At 40.2% G+C, this 20,715-nt stretch overlaps 1 protein-coding gene across 1 annotated transcript in view; it reads right to left on the minus strand.

Annotated features, from left to right (window-relative positions):
• The window catches only part of CPQ (carboxypeptidase Q), a 149,539-nt gene that overhangs the window by 122,577 nt on the left and 6,247 nt on the right, over positions 1–20,715 (minus strand). Inside the window, exon 2 of the mRNA XM_063390573.1 lies at positions 7,862–8,318. Coding sequence (XP_063246643.1) covers positions 7,862–8,288 — 427 coding nt within the window. The 5' untranslated portion in view covers positions 8,289–8,318. The remainder of the gene's footprint in view (positions 1–7,861; positions 8,319–20,715) is intronic.

The raw sequence follows: 20,715 nt of genomic DNA on the forward strand, positions 1-20,715 counted from the left end.
GTCTGATTCCTGGCATGAACAATTCTGTCTGGAGTCGCCTCCTCACAGCTGTTTACCTGCCAGCAATGATGCAAGGAGGAGATTAGTTTGAAGGGGATTCCTCACAAGATAACTTCTCCCCAAGATTAACTGCAGCTAATGTTTAAGTCATTTTAGTATCTAGAGTATGCACCTGTCTGTGTTAGTAACAGGTTTCAGTGAAGAGAAAGAAAAAAAGGAAAATCCACCCTATTATCAGATTTTAAAAACTGGTGAATCTTAAAATAACAATGAAATTTCATACAGAACACATTTTTATTTATCATTATCCAAGAAACACTCTATTCACAAACACACATAAATTAAATCAAGTTAGTTACAATCTATTACTATATTAAAATGACTTAGTAACCCAGAAAGAAATATTATTTGCATACTGTTTAATCTTATTGGATACCAATTTCCTCATTACTTAATTATGGCCTTACTCTCTTCTTTTTTCCCCCAGTCCCATTTTTGTCATCCAGGTAATATCATCAATACCTTGGAGATCCAGTTACAAAGTCAAATGCAGTATTCATTAATTTAACAATAAATCCTTTTCAATAGCAGCAAGAAAACAACTCACTCCTATGGATCTCCTAAACTTCATTTACTTCACACTAAAGTAATAATTATGATTTCTTCTACAAATCACACTATAGAACAGTGAGGCTGCTGACCCACATGCACTGAAGCTGCCACTTCACTGGAAGTGGCACTATTGGAAGTGCCACTGCTGCTGTCCAATAAATAAGCTGATGGGCAAGGCAATTTTTGCTTAAAACAATTAGAATACATTAATTTTAAGCCTAGACAAGACAAAGCTGGAAAAGAAATATCAACACAAAAAGTCAACAACACATCTAATTGTTCTGATAGCAGTGGAAATTTTGAAACTGGAGATGTGTCTTAAACATGTCCTGGCCTCTGTAGTCATGAGAGCAAGGAGGAGACAGGATGTTACCTCCCTGTTCATCAGAACCAGGCATCAGGATCTCAGGACAGGAAATCAAGAGAGTTCTTCATGGTAGAGCAGGGGCAACAACGCTCCACAATCGCAGTGCCTGAACCCCCTGTGGTGGTCACAGCCCTGCCTCACAGACCAGCCATGGCAGGCCACTCTCATGCCTCATCTCCTGCAACATCCCAGATTTCTCTATTTCTACTTCACCTGTCCCCATGAAGTTAATTTAGCCCAGAAGCTGCTTCATCAAGTTATACTGTACTCTATGCTGACCCTAAACACATGCAAGCAGTCGCCCCAAGCTTTTCTTACCTTAGTCTGGCTATTCCCATTGTCCTTCAGACTTTATCATCTTTCCAGATTAAACATACCATGCCCCTGCTTCTTTCAGATACAGCCCACAAACACTGTCTTGTGCCCATTTGCAAGGTAGCTTCTTTCACAGAGTTACAGAGAATTATTTTGCAAGGGTCATATGATACAAAGGTAGACATAAGTCTGGAGATAAGGTAGTTGTTGGGACAGGTCAAAGGAAAGAAGGTCTTGGGAAGTGGAGGGAAAATGCAAATGTATTCTTCAAAGCTAAGTAAGATTAGGGAACTGGCATTAAATCCTTTTTTAAGTTCAACATCTTCTAAAATCAGCTCAGAAAACATTTTCCCCCTCAACTTCTCTCATACCTCTCTTAAAAACATGTTGCTTTCTAACACTCTCCAGGAATTAGTTCAGTTTTCCTGCAATGCTCCACAAACTTCAACTAGATTTTTAGAAAAACAAACCCAAATTCTTTGTCTCTAATGACCTCATCCAATTAAGGCTTTGTGTCACCCTGAAGCAAATGAAAGATTAACATTATCACTGGTTTTTGCTCACTCAAAAATTATTAGCAGGTACTGAAAATCTGAAATATTCTAACACCTAGAAACATATTTGCTCTGTCAACACATATAAATTAGTACTAATATAAGAATTATAATATGAAGAAAATATTAAATATTTTAGGGGAACTGTGAAATGAAGAAGAGGGTTTTATCAGGAAGAAGGATTTTGTAAAATATGAACAATACTTCTAGAAGATGTGACCTTCCTACTCTGTGGAAAAGCAAAGAGAATTACTATATGAAAATAAAATTATGTAAGATAGTTATAAAAAAGGATATGAGACTATTCAGTTCTGATGCCCTGCACAGAGACTAAACATATTGTATCATTGCTTAAGAACAGAGAGAAAAATAAACACTATATAATAGTTACATTATTGACAAATATTACTTAAAATTTCCAGCAAGTACTGTATCTCTTTAGCACAGTTTGGTTTGGGATGACATGTAGCTTCCTGTGCAGCACAAATCCTAGGAGGAAACGGGTTGGTCTCAACCCCCAGCACAAAGCCTTGGACGCCAAAAGAGTGGGGTAACAGGTTAGGTTCTTGCAGGAGCAGCCCTGGACAGAGCACAGGCTTGCTATGCAATGTATAGGGAGAATCAGACACTCAACATTAGATCCACAAAAAGCAGTTTCTGAGACCACAGGTGCTCAAGGCAGGAAGTGCTGAGGACAGCCATTCCCTTTTAGCAAGTCAAAGGTGCCAGTCACTGCCAGCTATCCCTTGGGATGAAAGTAACATTGCCATCCAGCTGTGTCTGCGTACCCCACACATGCAGAAAATCATATTCAAATCCTGCCTTCAGGATTATAGCTTCAGCCTGGCCTTAACCATCCTTGAGGTAACCACACTCAACTCAGTGACACTGCAAAAGGACAAGACCAGAAAATTCAATTTTTGGCACTGGCAATCCACACAGCTCACCCGAACATTGGTTAAAGTAGCAACTGGAACCCATGTTCTCTCCAGACAGCATGTCCACCTCAAAGTCATGCAACTACTTCTACTCTATAAATCTTTGAAATGCTACTGCACTTACTTTCAGCCCAGAAGCTGGGCCACTGAACAGCAGTGTCTGATGTCCTTCACAGATGTCACCTTTTCGTTCCAAGAAAAATAGCATAATTACAATACCACAAGCAGCACTGCTCTAAGTAATAATAAACAATCCAGACATGAAATATCTGGTGTCAAGATGTTGATCAAGAGCTCCTCACACATGAAAAAAGAGGAATCCAGAGAAGACAGGAGAGCTTTGCCATGCACTGTGCTCCCATGCCTACGACTCCCTCAAACCCCTGTTCTCAGCACTGAACCCCTCATCAAAGGGGTACCTAAGACCCTCCAGAAGCATCACTTTTCTTCCAGATCAGTGGTCATCCAAGATGCTGGCAACTAAGGGTAAATCCTCTGATACACATTAGAAATAACTTTTTTGTTGGCATCTTATCTACCTGAATTCTAGATAATCCCTAATCCACTTCACCACTGAGATAAAAAAGAGGAAGGTCAACACTGGGGACAAAATGCATAAGGCAGGACTGGAGCCAGACCCTTTCTTTCAGCAATATCCCTGGTTTAATAAAATGGTGGACGGACAGCAACAGCTTACACCAACAACTTCAAGATAACATGCATTATCCTCATTTTATACGTAACTGGCTGGAAGTGTTTTCATATTATCTAACTGCAAAGCTCCTATCACCTTCTATGAGGGTACAGCTGGACCAAATGTTGACAGTTAAACAAAAAAACCCGAAAACTCAAACCCATGACTTGAAAACTTGGAAAAAGTCTGCCAATGCATCATCTTCATATTTATATTATTTCAGTTTTGCTGCAACCAACAGTACATAAAAAAATCAGAGACTATTCCTTTTTTTGAGGAGACATTTCAAGGCAGGCTGCTCTAAAGCTGGATCTGCTTGTTAGTATTTCTTTAAAATTAAAGGGCATGGTAACCCATCAGGGTAAAAAAAGTGCATTTTAAAACACATGCAAAAAAATGAATTCTTTGATACTTTATGGCCAAACATCTGCTAAACTACTACTTTCCTTCAATTATAGGATTCTGAAAGCAACAATTATGTCTATTTTCCTCAGAATTTGGGGGATATAATCAGTACCACCGCAAATCAACACAGTCTCTCTCACTCTCTCTCTCTCTCTCTCTCTATATATATATATGTGTTTTGCCAATGTTGAAACACTGAAAATCAGACAAGGACATTGACTGAATATGGTAAATCTCATTTTCCAGCTCCTAAAACTGAGCACTTTCTAACATTCAATCCCGTTTGTTACCTAGGAATCCATTTCTTCGAGGTGATGACCATTTTCAGTCTCTGCTGATTTCTGGAAATCCAGATCACTCTGTTTCATGTTTCTTCTCTCCCTGTCACTAAAGGGGGCAGTGAAGTTACTCCCTCCTTGTAAGGAGAGCAAAGGAAGTGAAAACTTTCTCTTTGACCCAACACCTTCATATCTTTGAATACACTTGGAGAGGGAGAATGTTGGAGGTTTTTCCTCTTCAATAGAAAAATCTAACCTTTTCTGTACTCTCTTTTTGCTGTGTAAATCAGATGGAATCTGGGAATTTGACATCTTGGCATATTTCCCAGTCATGAAGAAGAAAGTAGGATTTTATCCACAAGATCACAAGGTACTGAAAAGCCTCCTGCACATCATCCAACTCTTCTGTATCTGAGCCAAAGTGGGCAAATCTCATAAAATCAAATTAATGAGGAAAGCTCTATGCACATCCCAACAGGGTTTTAATGCCATAGGCGTGAGTTAGAAGACCTGCAGGAAGAGACATTCCTGGTATCCTGGAGTCAATGGACTGGTTTGGACTTCATAGCTAAAAATACTGCTACTATTTAGAGCTTTCTGTTCCTGCCCTGAAGGATTGCAGATTTTTTCCACACTTGCATGGTGTATGCTGAAATGGAAAGTAACCAACCTCAGCACGTGCTCTAGCCATTGGGTTACTTCACTGGTTTGAATTTCCATAGAGAGAAGGAAAAATAAATCCTGAATTTCCAACATCCAAAGCCAGGTTTCTAATTGGTGTTAGGCTATTGCCATGTTAATGAAGAGCCCTCCAGAGTACTTGCTTGGGGTGCTGAGCTTCAGGAGGAGCTCTGAGGGAACAAAAGGCCACCAAATCCAGCACCAAGTTTTAAGTTTCTGCCAATGTCTCCTATTTTCTTAGCTTCAAGGGTCACAAACCTGGGGAAGAGAGGAATACAGAACACAACTGAGAAGATAAAAAAGCAAAAAATGCTCTCCTGTACCTCCTGCTGGGATGGGGAGTCAGCTCCTCTCATCTTAACCCCATTCCTAGACCTTAAAAAATCAGAAGTCCAACCTGTACTGTCCTCTGCCTCTAAGCATGCATCAGTAGTGTCAAGGAAAGGATCTGGATTTGTGCTGTACCAAGACAGCGGCTTGCAAACTGAGGGGTCTGAAACATATTCCTGATAGGAACACTGACTTAAAACATGCAGTAACTATCAAGCTAACAGCAAACAACTTCAGGCATCATCTGCACAGTCCACTTTAGAGTCAGCTGTGAAGGAACCAAAGAATCATCACAGAGCTAACATCTGAAGCACAGTCCTCGGCCTTTAAAACATCCCTCTGCCAAAGCTCAGCACAGCAGCAGCAGATCTCCCTGGTTTGATCCCATGTAACCAACAGTACTGTAACGACAGGATAATTGGCATCAGGCATCTCATATTGAGTTGCATTGTTTTGATTACAGGAAGACTCATACTCCAACAGCTTTGTGGCTAAAACAAGGTGTATAAGAACTGCTGCTAATCCTTCACTGAGGGAAATTGCTCAGCTATTTCTGATACAATTTAGGGCAGCCTTCTATCGCTTTTTCTTAGGAATAAGGCACTGTGATAATCCTCAGAAGTGATAAGGTAGTGGTTTTAATAGCCTAACTACACATTTTTTATTCCATGCTTGGTATGAGTGAGAGATTTAGGACTGGCACTTTCCTTATCAGCATGCCTCCTGACTCTCTTGCCCGCAGAGCAGCTCTCACCAGACACTTCTGTCAGCCAGGATGGCCCAGTGATCGGAAGAATGAGAGCCAAGGGCTCACCAGGGACCAGGTACCCCTCACAACCTTCTCAAGCACAAAAACCTGTCACAGTTTGCATAGAGCGAGATGAGTCCAGCAGAAATCAGAACGGGCACAAATGGTAGGAGAGGCAGAAGATAAGTAATTTAATCAAAATTATCCCATGAAGTGTGAGAAATGGCCCACTCTTTTGTGACAGATCTCATTGCCATAAAGTCTTCTAGCACCAATACTCTTCAGAAACATGGCAGATCATGGAGGAAAGTGAAATTGTGAGAAAGAATAAAGTGGGGGTTCAAACATTCCTCAGTATAAACCAGAACTGGAGAATACAATCATATCTTTCAAGATACAGGATCTTTACAGATGAAAAAGAAAGACATAATCAGCCTCTGTGAGTATTTTTAACATGTAGATTCAGTACATCACTAAAAAAATAAGGCAAACCTAGGAATAAAACCAGGCAAGTGCAAATAACTACACAACTAAGAAAGAGAAGTGAAAACCAGACTTTTTGGGATGTGAACATGCTTGCCAAAATTAAATTGCAGGTTCTCTTTTCAGCAACACTTGCTAAACACAAAAAAAGACCTTTCAATTTTAGCTTACTTTTTAGGAAGCTTGGAAACTGGAGGAAACTGGAGAGGATACAAAAAAAGTTGTAGGTTTAAAATTCGCTCTAAATTTTCTCTTCAGTACTAAACCTAAAATTTCTTATTTCTCAAAGCACTAAACCTTGCACATATTATGGGACAAACAGTAATGGTACTAGTTGCTTTGCATTTTTAGGCATGTGTTTATCTCAGTATGACAGAACTATCTCAGATAAGATTCACAGCAGCAATTTTGCAAATCAAGTATGATTTATTCCAAGCATATCTTAAATTACTCAGTTTTATTTGTTACATTTTGAAGGGCTATATATTTTTTCTAAACAAAACAGTTTTATATGTTGTTTCATTTCAAACAGAAAGCTCGCTATCACCAAAATTTACAATTCATAAAAAAAATATGAGTAGCATGTTACCTTTTATTTCCTAAACTAAATTTATTCTCATAAAGGAATACAAATGCTTTTGAAGTGGTCTAGGAATAAGTACATTGTTTTTTATGAAGAGCATGCACAGAAGAGGGTTCTCAACTGGCCTTTAAATAACAATCCTAAAAGCCTCATATCAATAAGTACAAACAGAGAATCTTATAAATCATTTTGTTTGTAGGCAATCTAATATTTTGGGGTTTAAAAGACCAGAATCTTGTTAAGTGCAGCTACTGGTTATTCTTGCTCCTGAGTAACATTTCACACATGATCATCTAAACAGCAACACAGAGCTCAGTGACAGGTAAGTGGCAAAGTGAGCATGTAAACAATGTGAACAGTAAGTTCCATGGTGAGCATGAGACAGGGAAGGGAAGGGCACACAGACACCGACTGCTACATTTACTGAGGAGCTTGAACTCTCCAAGCTTAGCTCCTTTTCCTGCTGTCTTGTTTTTTACTGGAGTAAAGGGCCGAGCCTGGCAAGATAGGGCACATGCCAAGAAGGAGAAATCATGTGTCAACTTGAGAACTTCTTTCCTACCAACCACAATGGAAGACCAGAATCTTTGCAAATGAGGTTCAGCAGTGTTAAAAAAAAGGGCATAAATTTAATTGAAAGTTCAGGAATCAACTCCCATTTTACAAGTCTGTTCAACCAAACTGTATTAATATAAACTGCATCAGTCATAACCATGCCATATAGAAAAGTCCCAGGAAAATGGCACCTTGTTTTGCAGAACTATTACAGCAAGAAGAAAACCACAGTTTGACCACTGAGAGAAGTTATTAGAGGTACAGTACAGTTTGTGTTAAAAAAATCAAGTCATGTGTAATTCCAAAAGGAAGAGTTACCTTCTGGAGGAGTTGCAATACTGTTCCCAAGTCCCAAAATAGCAATGCTGTGATTCCTTGGTTCCAGCATCACTGCAAACTCTTCTCCTCTTTCCCAGTGTGGTACTTTCACAGGCTCCAGATGCACATTTTCCAGCCCATCTTTCTGCAGGGCACTGAACATATATTTGATGGCTGCCTCTAAGTTTTTTGAACCACTGAGTCTAGGTCCTATTGTGTCAGCAAAAACTGCTAATCTTTCATAGGATCTGTTCTGAGCCTTTCCATGAACAGCAAGATCAATAATAGCCTTAGCAATATTAGTATAGCCAGCTATCTCATTTTTAATGTCTTCAAATGACTTCAGGGAACTTCCATTTCTTCTCAAAGATTTCCCATCATACTGGTGTAATACATTCATGAGAAATATTAAGTATAAGTACTTCATTTTTTATCTTTCTTCTTGTCCACAGATGGCCTGCAGCAGAGGCAAAAAGAAAAAAAAAAGAAAGTTAAAAAAATCATACACCTATCAACAATACTTTTTGTTATTTGGATTGGCAGATAGAAACGAAATGAAATTAGTTTATCATGAAAATGCTTTGATCAGAACTAGCAGGAAAGTAAACTCAACTTGAAGACAGAGTAACTGAAAGCAAATGAAAAAGATACTTAGACCATTGGATACAGTCTTTGTTGTGGTCTTTAGAAATATCCTTGGAATGCTGCATCTCTTTAAATAAACACATTCTTCAATGAATCAAAACCCAGGGCTGCTCCCATGCAGGAGGACTTTTGCATCTCCTTTCTGTTGGGAGCAAGATTTTTCAGAGGTGCCAAATCAAACGTCTTTACACAAAACATCAAAAACTTTTCTTAAACCATTCATGAATAAAGGTTCCTCCTGATCTCCATCTCCATAATCAGGAAAGTACTTTCTATTGTAGTAAAAAGATGTAAGATTTAGATCCAATGCCTCCAGTGTCCTGGTTTTGGCTAGGATAGAGATCATTTTTTGCTTAGTAAGTGGTACAGTGCTGTGGTTTGGATTCAGCATGAGAATAACATTGATAACACACTGATGTTTTAGTTGTTGCTAAGCAGTCCTTACCCTAAGTCAGGGACTTTCCAGTCTCATGCTCTGTGAATGAGGAGCTGCACAAGAAGCTGGGAGGGAGCACAGCCAGGAGAACTGACCTACACTGCCCAAAGGGATATTCCATGCCAAGCTGAGTACACAGACTGCCCGGGGAGTTGACTGGAAGGGGCTGATCCCTTCTCAGGGAAAGGCTGGGCACTGATCAGCAGGTGGTGAACAACTGCATTGTGCATCACTTGTTTTTCTTGGGTTTTACTTTTTATTATTATGATCATTATTATTATAACACTTTACTTCTTTTCATCTACTGAACTGTTCTTATCTGAACCCATGAGATTTTGTATCTGTATTGGTTTGGCATGGCCTGGGTTTTGGCAGCAGGAAGGCCACGAAGATGTCTCCTGTGGGAAGCTCCTAGAAGCTTCCACCATGTCCAGCAGAGCCAATGGCTGATGGCTCTGAAGATAGACGAGCTGCTCGCCAAAACTGGGCCAGTGAGAGAGGATGGTAATGCCTCTGTGATGACCTACTTATGAAGAAAATCAAAACAAAGTCACTGGTTTTTTTCCTCCTAATCAGAGAAGAGAAGGAGGTGAGAACATGTGAGGGAAAAGAACATGGCAACACCAAGGTCAGTGGAGAAGGGGCAGGAGGTGCTCCAGGTGCCATAGCCAAGGTTCCCTGCAGGCCATAGTGAGGACCATGGTGAGGCAGCTGTGCCCCTGCAGCCCATGGGGATCCATGGGGATTCAGAGATCCACCCACAGCCTGTGGGGATCCACAGGGAATGCAGAGATCCACCCACAGCCCATAGGGATGCAGGGGGGATGCAGAGATTCACCCACAGCCCATGGGGATGCAGGGGGGATGCAGAGATTCACCCACATCCTGTGGGGAAGGTGCCCATGCCAGAGCAGGTGGATGCCTGCAGGAGGCTGTGATCCAGTGGGAGACCCAGTGGAGAGGGGCCCTGCTTCCAGGCTGGAACAGCCTGTCCTTGGAGGACTGCACCCTGTGGAAAGAGAGATCCAGGTCACAGCAGTTTTGGGAGGGGCTCACACTGCAGCAGGTGCAGTTTGGCTGCTGCTTGTGAGATTGGAACCATGCTGAGGAAGTTCACAGAGAACTGTCTCCCATGGGAGGGACCCCACGGTCTCACAGAGGAAGGACTCCTCTCCCAGAGCAGTGCAAGAAAATCTCAGTGATGAATTGACCAAAACCCCCAAGCCCTGTCTCCCTGCACTGTCAGTGGGAAGGAGGGAGGGGCTGGGAGGAAAAAAGGTGTTTTAAGGGCTTCTTTTACTTCTCGTTATCCTCCTCTGATTCTGTTTGTAATAAAATTCACTTTGCTATTTAAGTTGAGCCTGTTTTGCCCTTGAAATATTTCTCCCAGTCCTTATGTCACTCATGAAGCCTTCGTTGATTTTTTTTTCTTCCTCTGCCCAGCTGTGGCAGGGGAGGATGAGTGAGCAACTCTCATGGGTGCCTGGCATTGGGCCAGTGTCAAACCACAACAGTGCCTCTTTTTCTGTCTCCTCCTTATATCACTGAGTGCTGGAAGTGGGAAGTGAGTGTGTATCTGCATGGTACTTAGTTACCATCTGGGGTTAAACCGTGCCAGAATGTTAACAAGCTTTCTTTGGATTCTCTTCCCTCTTTCAGGGCTTTATTCCACAGGACTTATATCAAGCAGATCTCTGAAGAGCTCAAAGTCTTTTCTCCTGAAGTCCAGTGCTGTGATCTTGCTTTTTTACCTGCTCCCTAGGATCTTGAACTCCACTCTTGAACTTCATGGACACTGTAGCCAAGGCTGCCTTTGACCTTCACAACCAGCCCTTCTTCATTTGTACGAAGTCCATCATAGCTCTTCCTCTCCTTGATGGCTTCTCTATAACATGTGTCAGGCACCTCCTGAATTGCTTATAGCCTGTTGTGTTGACTCTCCAGCAGATATTGGGATGGTTGAAGTACACCATGAACAACAGAGCCTGTGACTGAGAAGCTACTTTCAGCTCTTAAGGCCTCATCTACTTGTTCTTCCTAATCAGGTGGCTTGTAACACACAGCAGCTTTAGTCACTCATACTGGTCTGATCTTTAATAATCCTTATCCACAGGCTCTCTGTTGGTTCATCATCCATCCCCATCCAAGCACTACAGCTGTCTTCTCACATAAAGGGCAACTCCATCTCCTTTCCAGTCTGTCCTTCTTAAAGGGCATCTATCCATCCACTGCAGCATTTCAGTCATGGGAGCTATCCCTCCACATCTCCATGATCCCAACAAGATCACAGCCCTGCAACTGCACACAGACCTCTGTCTTCATGATTTATTCCCCATGTCGTAAATATTACTGTGCAGGCACTTAGAGGCATAGATTTGTAAACAGAAAAAGCAGAGGCAACACACAACATTTATGAGAGCTTCTAATCACTCCTAAAAAGGGGAGATAATCCACCAGGCAGGCATCCATAAGATGCCATCTGAAACAGCCACTAGGCATGCACCCATAAGATGCCATGTAAAATACTGGCTGTGCAATGCAGAAATAAGACACAGAAAGAGTCCAAGTACTAACCACATTTCAAGGATCCATAAACCACCACAATTCAGAAACAAGCAAATAAACAAAAACACCCCAATACCCACAAAAGACACTCATGCAATTATTTTGGAGTCACCAAGCCTAGCTCATATGATAACTAACACATACTGCCAGCCTTTCATAGGCCTTTATGGGTCTTCTCACAAACAGCAATTTAAGCAATAGCAGGATACTAAGGTATTCTTCTCAACTATTCAAATGTCCATGAAGCTTGGGATCAAGGAAGTAGTAAGTTTTTCACAGTGAAGCATTGTTTTTACAAAAGAACAAAAAATCATTGATTTCATCTGTGAATGATAAATCCATCACAGAGACTTCTCTGAGACAGACAGGGCAAAGGTCTTACACAACCAGGAGCGGAAGACTTGGGTTATCTCAGGACACTGCCTGAGAACTGCAAAATGCCTTTTATAGTCTGAGTTACTGTTTATTTGTGGTTATACTACACAGAGAGTATTGGTGTATTTTTATTGCTATGCTCTGCACTTTCTCCATGTACTTTCCCTTAACCAGTTAATTACATCCTCTTAGATATCCTCTTCTAGAGACATCAGTCATTTTCTCAGGATGACCACGCTCATTCCCTGATTTTTGCCAAGTTCATCACGCACAAAGAAGCCAGGAAGATAACAGATAAATGCTGAATGGAGTAAGACAACAATTTTGTAGACTTAGTTTCAAAAACTTAATGTTTGGGGTTTGTTTGTCTGGGTCTGCAGAATCTACCAGAAAAAAACAGATACACTTAGCTGTTACACAGAAGACACATAGGGATTATTTAAATAGCACTGGCCACCTCAAAGAGCCCCCAGCTACCAACTTCATGCATTTTTTTCAATGGACAGATGCAGCTGCAGTTATCATATTTCCCTTAACTAAGAAATGTTTTCTTTGTTCTTCCTAGCCTCATTCAAAACCAGCAGCATCCTCACTCCAAAGGCTCCCCTGGAGGACCTGCATTTAAGAGATACACTTCTTCCAGGAATTTCCCACTGAACACTGAGAACAGATATGTTTCCACAACTTTTGTGGATGTAACACACTTCTGCGTTGCACAGCATTTCACTGCCTGCCAATACATTGTAAGAGAAATCTAACTGAATTCATACCTTGGTCAAGAATACAAAAAAAGAAATGTAATTTATTGTGCTTTCCTTGAATACTCCAGCATAATCTGTTCAAAAGCAGCTATCTGAAATATTTCCCTGCTGGGAAAAATAACATCATACTCAGACTACAATACAGGAATCACTCCACTGCTAGTCAAGAGAAGGAATCACATCTGTTTTCCCAGTCCCTGCAACTTTAGTACCCCAGTGAATCATCCAGCAAGGGAAATTACTTATTTTTTCACATCTAACTAGTTAAGACTCGGCAAATGAAACTCACAGTGCCAGCCAAATTAATAAAAACAACAGGACAGTCAAAATTGTTCAGTGTATTTTATTGCTCATGAAGCAGAAAGAGGCATCCAGTCATAGTGGTACCTGGATCCATACAGAACGAAGGGAATGCTCTGAATATAGTTCACAGAAAGAGAGGTTTTTCCCTGCAAAATCCTAGCAAAACATTTAAAGGGGAAAGTCTGGAGTGAGGAAGACCAAGTTAGGTAGCACTTAAACAAACTGTACATGTATAAATCCATGGGGCCTTGTGGGTTGCATTCACAAATACTGAGAGCTGATGTTATTGTAAGGCCACCCTCATCATGTCAGTCCTATCTTTGAGAAGGGCAAGAAATAAGATGTAGGGAACCACAGATCAGCCAGCCTCACATCAAGCTCTGGCAAGCGGACAGGAGAAAAATCCTGAAAATTACTTCCACACATATGAAGGACAGGAAGGTGACTCAGAATAGTTAGCATGGATTTAAAAAGGGGGAATTGCATTATCAACATGATGCCCTTCTAGGGCAAAATTGCTGGCTTGGTAGATGAGGACAGAGCAGTGGATCTGTTTCCCTTATACATTAATAAGGCAGTTGACAGTCTCCATAAAGGTCTCAGGGAAGCTGATGAAGTACAGGCTGGATGGGCAGACAGTGAGGTGGATTGAAAATCAACTGAACAACCAAGGTCAGAGGATTTTGAGTAGCATCTAGTTGGCAGACGGTAGCTAGTGGTGATCCCTAGAAATCCCTAAGTGGTCCAAACCTCATAAATCTCCATTAATAATCTGCATGCTTGGACAGAGTGTATCCTCAGACGATGGGAAGGTTGGGAGGAGTGGTTGTGTACTCAATGGTTGCATGAGGAGGCAGGCAGGCAGGAACCTTATGAAGTTCAAAAGTCCTGCATCTGGGGAAGACTAACCCCCACACACTAAGACAGGCTGGGGATACCCAGCTGGAAAGGAGTTGGCAGAGAATGAGGCAGCAAAAGCTCATGCTGGCAAAGACCAACAGCCTCATAGGCTGCACATAAGGAGTGCTGCCAGCAAGAGAGGGATGCGATCTTTCCTCTCTAGTCAGAATTAGAGAAGCCAAACCTGGATTATTTCTTCATTCCTGGGCTTCCCAATACAAGGGAGATGTGGACATGCTGGAGAGTGCAACAAAGGGCCACAAAGATGACTGTGGAATGGACTGGAATATCCAGTATCCCTATTAGGAGAGGCTGAGAGAGCTTTAACTGTTCAGTGTGGAGAAGAAAAGATTCTTTTCTTCTCCAGAAGGAGAGGGAGGGATTCATCAGTGGATAGAAATACCTGACTGGAGGGAACAAAGACAGACCCAGGCTCTTTCCACTGATGCCCACCAACAGAGCAAAAGTCAATGGAAACAAACAAATATATGAAATTCCATCTGAACACAAGAATGCAAATTTTTAAGATTTATTTATTCATTTTTATAGCAAGGGTAGTCAAACCCCAGAAGAGGTTGCCCAGAGACGTTGTGAAGTGTCTATACAAGGACATATTCCAAACTAGCCTAGGAATGGGCCTGGACAACCTGCTGCAGCTGACCCTGCTTAAAAAGACACTTTGGACTAGAGCTCAAAAGATGTCTTTGAAAATAGATGTGTGATTCAGAGTATGAAAGGAGACCAGAGACACAAGCTGAAAGGTTTTAAAAAAATCAAGGGAGAAAGGTTCTCGTTATGTAGAAGAAAAAAGATAAACCAAAGGCAGAAAACGTGTCTTTTCCAGCTCAAGCTAGTATGAAAGAGAATGAAACGTACAGCGCAATATTCTGCAGGTAGTGCAGAGGGTGTTAGAAGATACATTAGTAGTTACTTTAAGGATGCTCTTACCTATTGTCTGGCCAATTTATCCGTACCTAACTGCTGTCTTTGATGCTAAAGTGCAAGCTCATTGGGATCTTCATCTTTTAATGGTGCCCTTACATAAAAGAAGAGCACACCCAATCTTTAACTAGGCTAATTGGCATTTCAACCACTAAAATCATTACAATATAAATAACTTTAATGTTACAGATGAAAAAGAAGAAGAGAAAGAGTACAAAAGAATATCTCAGATGAGAGATTGATTACTGTCTGACTGATTACTGTCTACAGCTATCAGATAACAAAAAGAGGAGCAGAGGGCATAAAATAGGATAAACAAAACTAGAGCATTGCTTCTTCTCCAGCGTGGCAAAATTTTCCAAAATCCCAGTTGAAAATGCAGACAAAAGGATACAGAGAGTTCACAGGAGTCGTGGATATGGGAAATGAGGAATTAAAACAATAAATTCAGGCTATTAACCACTTAATTGCTAGAGATCTGCTATATCTGCAGAGTATCTACCAGCTTCCTAACCATCATTTGATTTTCCTTCAGGGAATGTAGGAAATCTTGAAATTACACAATGGTTCTGATGACATGAGAATAGACTGAAAAGCCCCAGGGTAACAAACTAACATGCTGCAGAGTGATGTCTGATACATTTAATAGCACTGGAAAAAAGTTTATTGTGACAGCTGTGGAGTAGGATGGCTGGAAGGCTAGGTGAACCTGCAAAATGAGGAGGAGATTTCTGCCTAAAAATAAAGTCATAGAGTTCTTCCATCACTTATAAAGATAAAGAGGAGGGGTGGATGGAGCAGTGGGGGAAATTCAAGCTATATGATCTTAAAGAGTGAAGCGGAAGAGCAGACATTCCTCAAAGACTGCTTTTTCAGAAATGTCCTAATTCCTCTTCTGGGAGAACATTTAATCAGTTGGAAAATCTTGGCTTTGGGAACACACACAGTTGAAGCTATCATTTACATTACAAAGCCCTTAAAATTAGTCTTTTGACATATAAAACTAAGGTAAAGAAGAGTACAAGACAACATGGATATAAGGCTTTGTATAATCTTATTACTTAGACCAACAAGTCTAAAACACCAAAGGAAACACCTGAGCTGTTTTACCAACTTCAGAAAAACTATTTTGATTTTCTACAACTAAACATAGGTACTGAAATCCTTGAAAAGGTAATTGTGACCTATGACCATATAGGCTCTAGTAATGATATTGACTTATGTGGACAGAATAGGAAGTGAGAAGTTTTAAGAACTCTAAAGATTAAGACTGAGAAGTCCAAACATTCTAAGAGACACTGCAGCCATAGCTCCCCATTTGGCAGAAGTTCATACCCTATTTATAGTCAGTATGGGGGAAGTACTGCAGCTTAACATAGAAAGGAAGCAGCAAAAGGAGCCACTCTTCCCTATTTCTTCACCTCCAAGTCTCAGAATAGTAACAGACTACCTTGATATATTCTTATTCCATAGCTGCTGCTAAAATGGATGGCAATAATCCTGAAAAATCACACCATAATTCATGTGCAGAATACTGTATCAGCAAAGCCACAGAAACGATCAGCCAGCTACTTCTCCAAGAAGCAGTGTGGTCCAAACAAAAATTAAGAATAACAAAAAAACCCATAAACACTGAACAATGCCTCAGCCACACAGCAGTTGATATTATTATTCTTAAAAAGCATGGAAAATACAGTTCTCATAAGGGAATACATTATCTTTTCAGAGGCAAAAGATATGAACTCAGTGGGATTTTTAGATGAGAACTGAAGAGAACGGAAATACCTAATGAATGGAAGGCAGTTAGGAAACAATGACACCAAAATACAGTGTTGTTCATATTACATTAAATGCCAAAATATATAGCTAAAGCCAGCTGATGGTGTTGAAAGACAGCTGAGGGGAGGCGAGGGAAAATGATTTTGGACAACTCAATTATCACATATAAGAATAGGGCTACAATTATACAACCTGGTATTTTTATGCTCAACTTCATTTGAGTGCACAACTATTGCCCTAGTGTAAAAAGCAAGACAGGTATCTTGTACTGTTTCACAAAATTAATAAATTACTGAGACACAAACTCTTCAGAATTGCATTTTTTTGTGTCAGCCTTTCCTACAGGTGAAAAGCACTCCCTATTTAAGGAAGCAACATAACCACAGATACCTTCTCTCTTCTGTACTTATGCTTAAATAATGATTACACTTCTTTCATCCAAAATTCTGAACTAAGTTTCTTTTTGAAAACATGTTCAACAAGACATATCCTGTATTAAGCTAAATCATTTCCACAAATTGGATGTTAAATATTTTCCTTCTGAGTTTTAACTGGAAGACTGGCAGACTGCATCCAGCCAAATGATGAAACCTATCTCCCTGCCAGGAGGAAGCCTATGACAGAAGGTACGAGCCATGAGCACATGATCAATCCACACCTCTGGACAGCAAAAGCCGTTAAAAGTGATGGACAGACATTGTAACAAGAGCAAACCAAATTTTGCTAGCGACATTCAATACAGGGCTCTTACTGTCAAAGATTGATGTGCCACTCCTGTGAAAGCCCAAAGGAATCCCACTGCCGTGCACCTGGCGCTCAGGAACTTCCCGACGTGCCTCCTGTCAGTGTTCCAGCAGAAGCCTGTTCAGTCCCACAGAACACGTGTGTGCTCTAGATTTTGGGCACAAAATCTAGATACTTTGAGTTTCTCCTTCCAACAATTAAATCTCAGTTTTAAAGGCAGCTACACATTACACTACTAAGGGTCAGGACGTTTGCCAAAATGAACCACCAAATTAAGCAATCTTAGTTACTAATTATGTAATGCAGAACAGGAGTGCAACAGAATAACTCTTCTAATGAATTTGAACAAAAATTGCACCATGTATTTGCAGCTACATGTATATTATATACCACCTCAGATTTAGAAATTTGTAAGTTAAATTCTTAGCATTTTCATATGTGACAAGAATCATATGCTTCTACAACCACACATCTACAAAGCACTTTTTGCTCTGCATATGGAACAAAATTTTTCATTTTAAGTCAGCAGGTTCAAAGAAAAGTTATGCACATTAAACACCTTAAAGAAAAAGACCAAAAAAGGGCAATACCAACATTTTCAAAAGTATCCAACCATTTTAGCTACTTCATACATCTACAATTTCAGTGTACAAACTATAAGTAGCACTATAATTCCAAATTAAGTCAATAATCATTCAGCAATGCTGGATATAAGATATTTAATAATATTGATAAACAAAATTTCCAGATTAAAATAAGTGTAACTTTTTTGAGTATCTTCTTCATTTGCCATGGGTTTTTCACACAGTCTTTCTCTACAGTCACAAGAAAAGGTAAATTCCTCATACTGCTACAATAAAAAGCAATCAAGTGGTTTTGTGAAGCTGAGAAGTCTGGTCAACATATTACTAGATTTGTTAAGAACTTTTATTTTAGTCTTTCCCCTCCTTATTTGGGATACACACACTGGATCTTCCCTTTCCAAAGCAAAAAGGATGAATTTGTAAATGCAACTATACAAAAAAGTGCAGGATCAAGAATTTCTCATTACAATTGACAGAAAAATTATCTTTATGACACACACATTTCTTTACTTATATTAAGGGTGGAAAAAGATATTCATTTCGATGAGATATATTATGAAGTATGTCATTTATGATTTCATCATGTTCACTAGAGCATAATACTGGTACTCAAATATCACAATGTATTCCAACATATCAACATCAGAAACAAGTTGCTACAGTTCAGTGGCAATGTACAATCAGGGCCACCATCCAACTGCAGAATGCACTGAAATGTGAAAAAAAAAAGCAAAAAAAAAGGTTGAATGTAAGAGACTGCTAGCAAGATAAATACACTTTACTTAGAGAGCTTGAGAGAAGCCTGGGTTTTGGCCAATTTTGAGAAATAAATTAGCAAAACCAGACCTTTTTCTGATGTGGAAGAAAGCTCCAGCACCACTTTTTGATCAAAGCTACTCCCCGGTGCAGCACACATTTGATCATGAAGCACTGTACTTACCATGCATAAAGCAGTTCTGATTCTGTATTTAACTTCTAATTACTTTTTACTTCCATTTAAAAGACAAAAATTATCAAACCATTTTGCTATTGCAGGATAAAAAAGTCATCTAAGACAACAGACATATATCAGTATTAATTTTTTTTTTGGAGCAATGTTCTACGTATCCCTGTTATCATCAGGGTCCCCCATGTCCCTCACTGCACAGACACACTGAGAGAAACATGCCCTACAACTACACACAAAATGAACCAACAACTGGAGAGGAGGGACCCAGAGGTGACACCTCCAAGTGCTTCAGCTGCCACATGAAAGACATCAGTATAACCACTCAGCCCCTTTCTTCTGACACTACCAAGAGCAGACAATAAAAAGCTTGCTGCACTGAAGCAAATGGTCATGTTACAAAATGTCAACTGGCAATCAAAGTTAAAAACAAACAAACAAACCACCAACAAAACCACAAAGAACCTCCTCCCCCAAAATATGCCATAGAGTAAACACACTAATTATACAGAGAGGACAGTGACAGAATGTGATTAACCCTCTCTCTGCCAATGTCAAGACATCTCCCTGACTTTGCACTGACATCATTCTGATACTGCACCTGAACAATAATACTCAGACATTGGATTATGCCAAGAAAGTATAGGAGGAAACAAAACAGACAGGAGTTTCCTCCTAGATCTTAAATACTTCTGTACAGGTCAGATTGCATAAGGCAAAGCCAACACACAGGTGCCAGCTCCCAAACTCCAACAAGGTTTTTACCTACCTTCGAGAAAACCAACTTATCAGTACTGACAAGAACACACCAGGTTCAGGTAAATGACTGCACCCGAGCTTAGGAAGCACACAGGGACTTCAGCCAAACAGAGCCCAGAGAGCCCACAGCTTCACTTTCATACCCCCACTGCTCCTCCTGTCCTTCTGCTATTGCAGGTGACAGCCACAAACTCCTCCTGGCTTTGCTGGACAAGTTATGCCTGGTACACAACAAAAAGTGAAACTATTTCAATACTCTTTAAATTGATATTTATATACAGTGCTACCAAAATGAGCAGAGAGCTCATTAATTAGATTAGATTAATTAAGATTAGATTAGATTAATTAAGACATCCCTGGCTTTGGTTCTTCCTCCAAAATAACCTTCTGCAAGCACAAGCTTTGGGAATGTGGCCTTAAACTGTTTCCAGTCACAAGACCAACCACTGAGGAGACAAAAGCTTGAAGAAACAAAGCACTTGGAGCACTCTACTTTGGTTTAGCTATAAATGTTGCTTTTCAAACCCACGCAATTGCCCAGTCAAAACTACATAAAATTCAGAGGGTTTTATCCACAGCATGAGTAAAGCAACTATCAAACATTTGGGACTCTGGTGTTACTAGTGGGAGTTAAAAATGGAGTCTCTGCATCCTTCAGTAAATCCAGATGTTGCAAATGTCAGTCTCTTGATTAATTAAAAGCAATTCCAAGTTAAAATGGAAGCAGTATTGGAGGATCACTTACACTTGGTTTTGATTTTATTACATACATCAGCTTGCAAGCAGAGACAATCAATGAAGGCAGAGTTCACATGAAGTTACTAATGTTCCTTCATTCAAAAGCATCTTTGACTTCTTCATGAAGTGCTGATTCTTTCAGGATGATGAATTCACCATAAGTGACTACACTTGTATTTTTGTTCTGCTCCCCTAGGACAATTTCCCAGCTATTCCCTGAAACAGATCTGATGGCAACAATAACCCTACACCCCTTAATCCATGTTTACCAACAAGTCTTACTTGTTGAGGACAAGTTACTTAGATATGAACACCTGGAGAGCAGGCAAGAAGCCAACATTTCTCAAGTTTACTATCGTATTTAATTCCTAGATTAA

The sequence above is a fragment of the Prinia subflava genome, chromosome 1, assembly GCF_021018805.1.
Source record: "Prinia subflava isolate CZ2003 ecotype Zambia chromosome 1, Cam_Psub_1.2, whole genome shotgun sequence".
In the NCBI taxonomy this organism is placed as follows: Eukaryota; Metazoa; Chordata; class Aves; order Passeriformes; family Cisticolidae; genus Prinia; species Prinia subflava.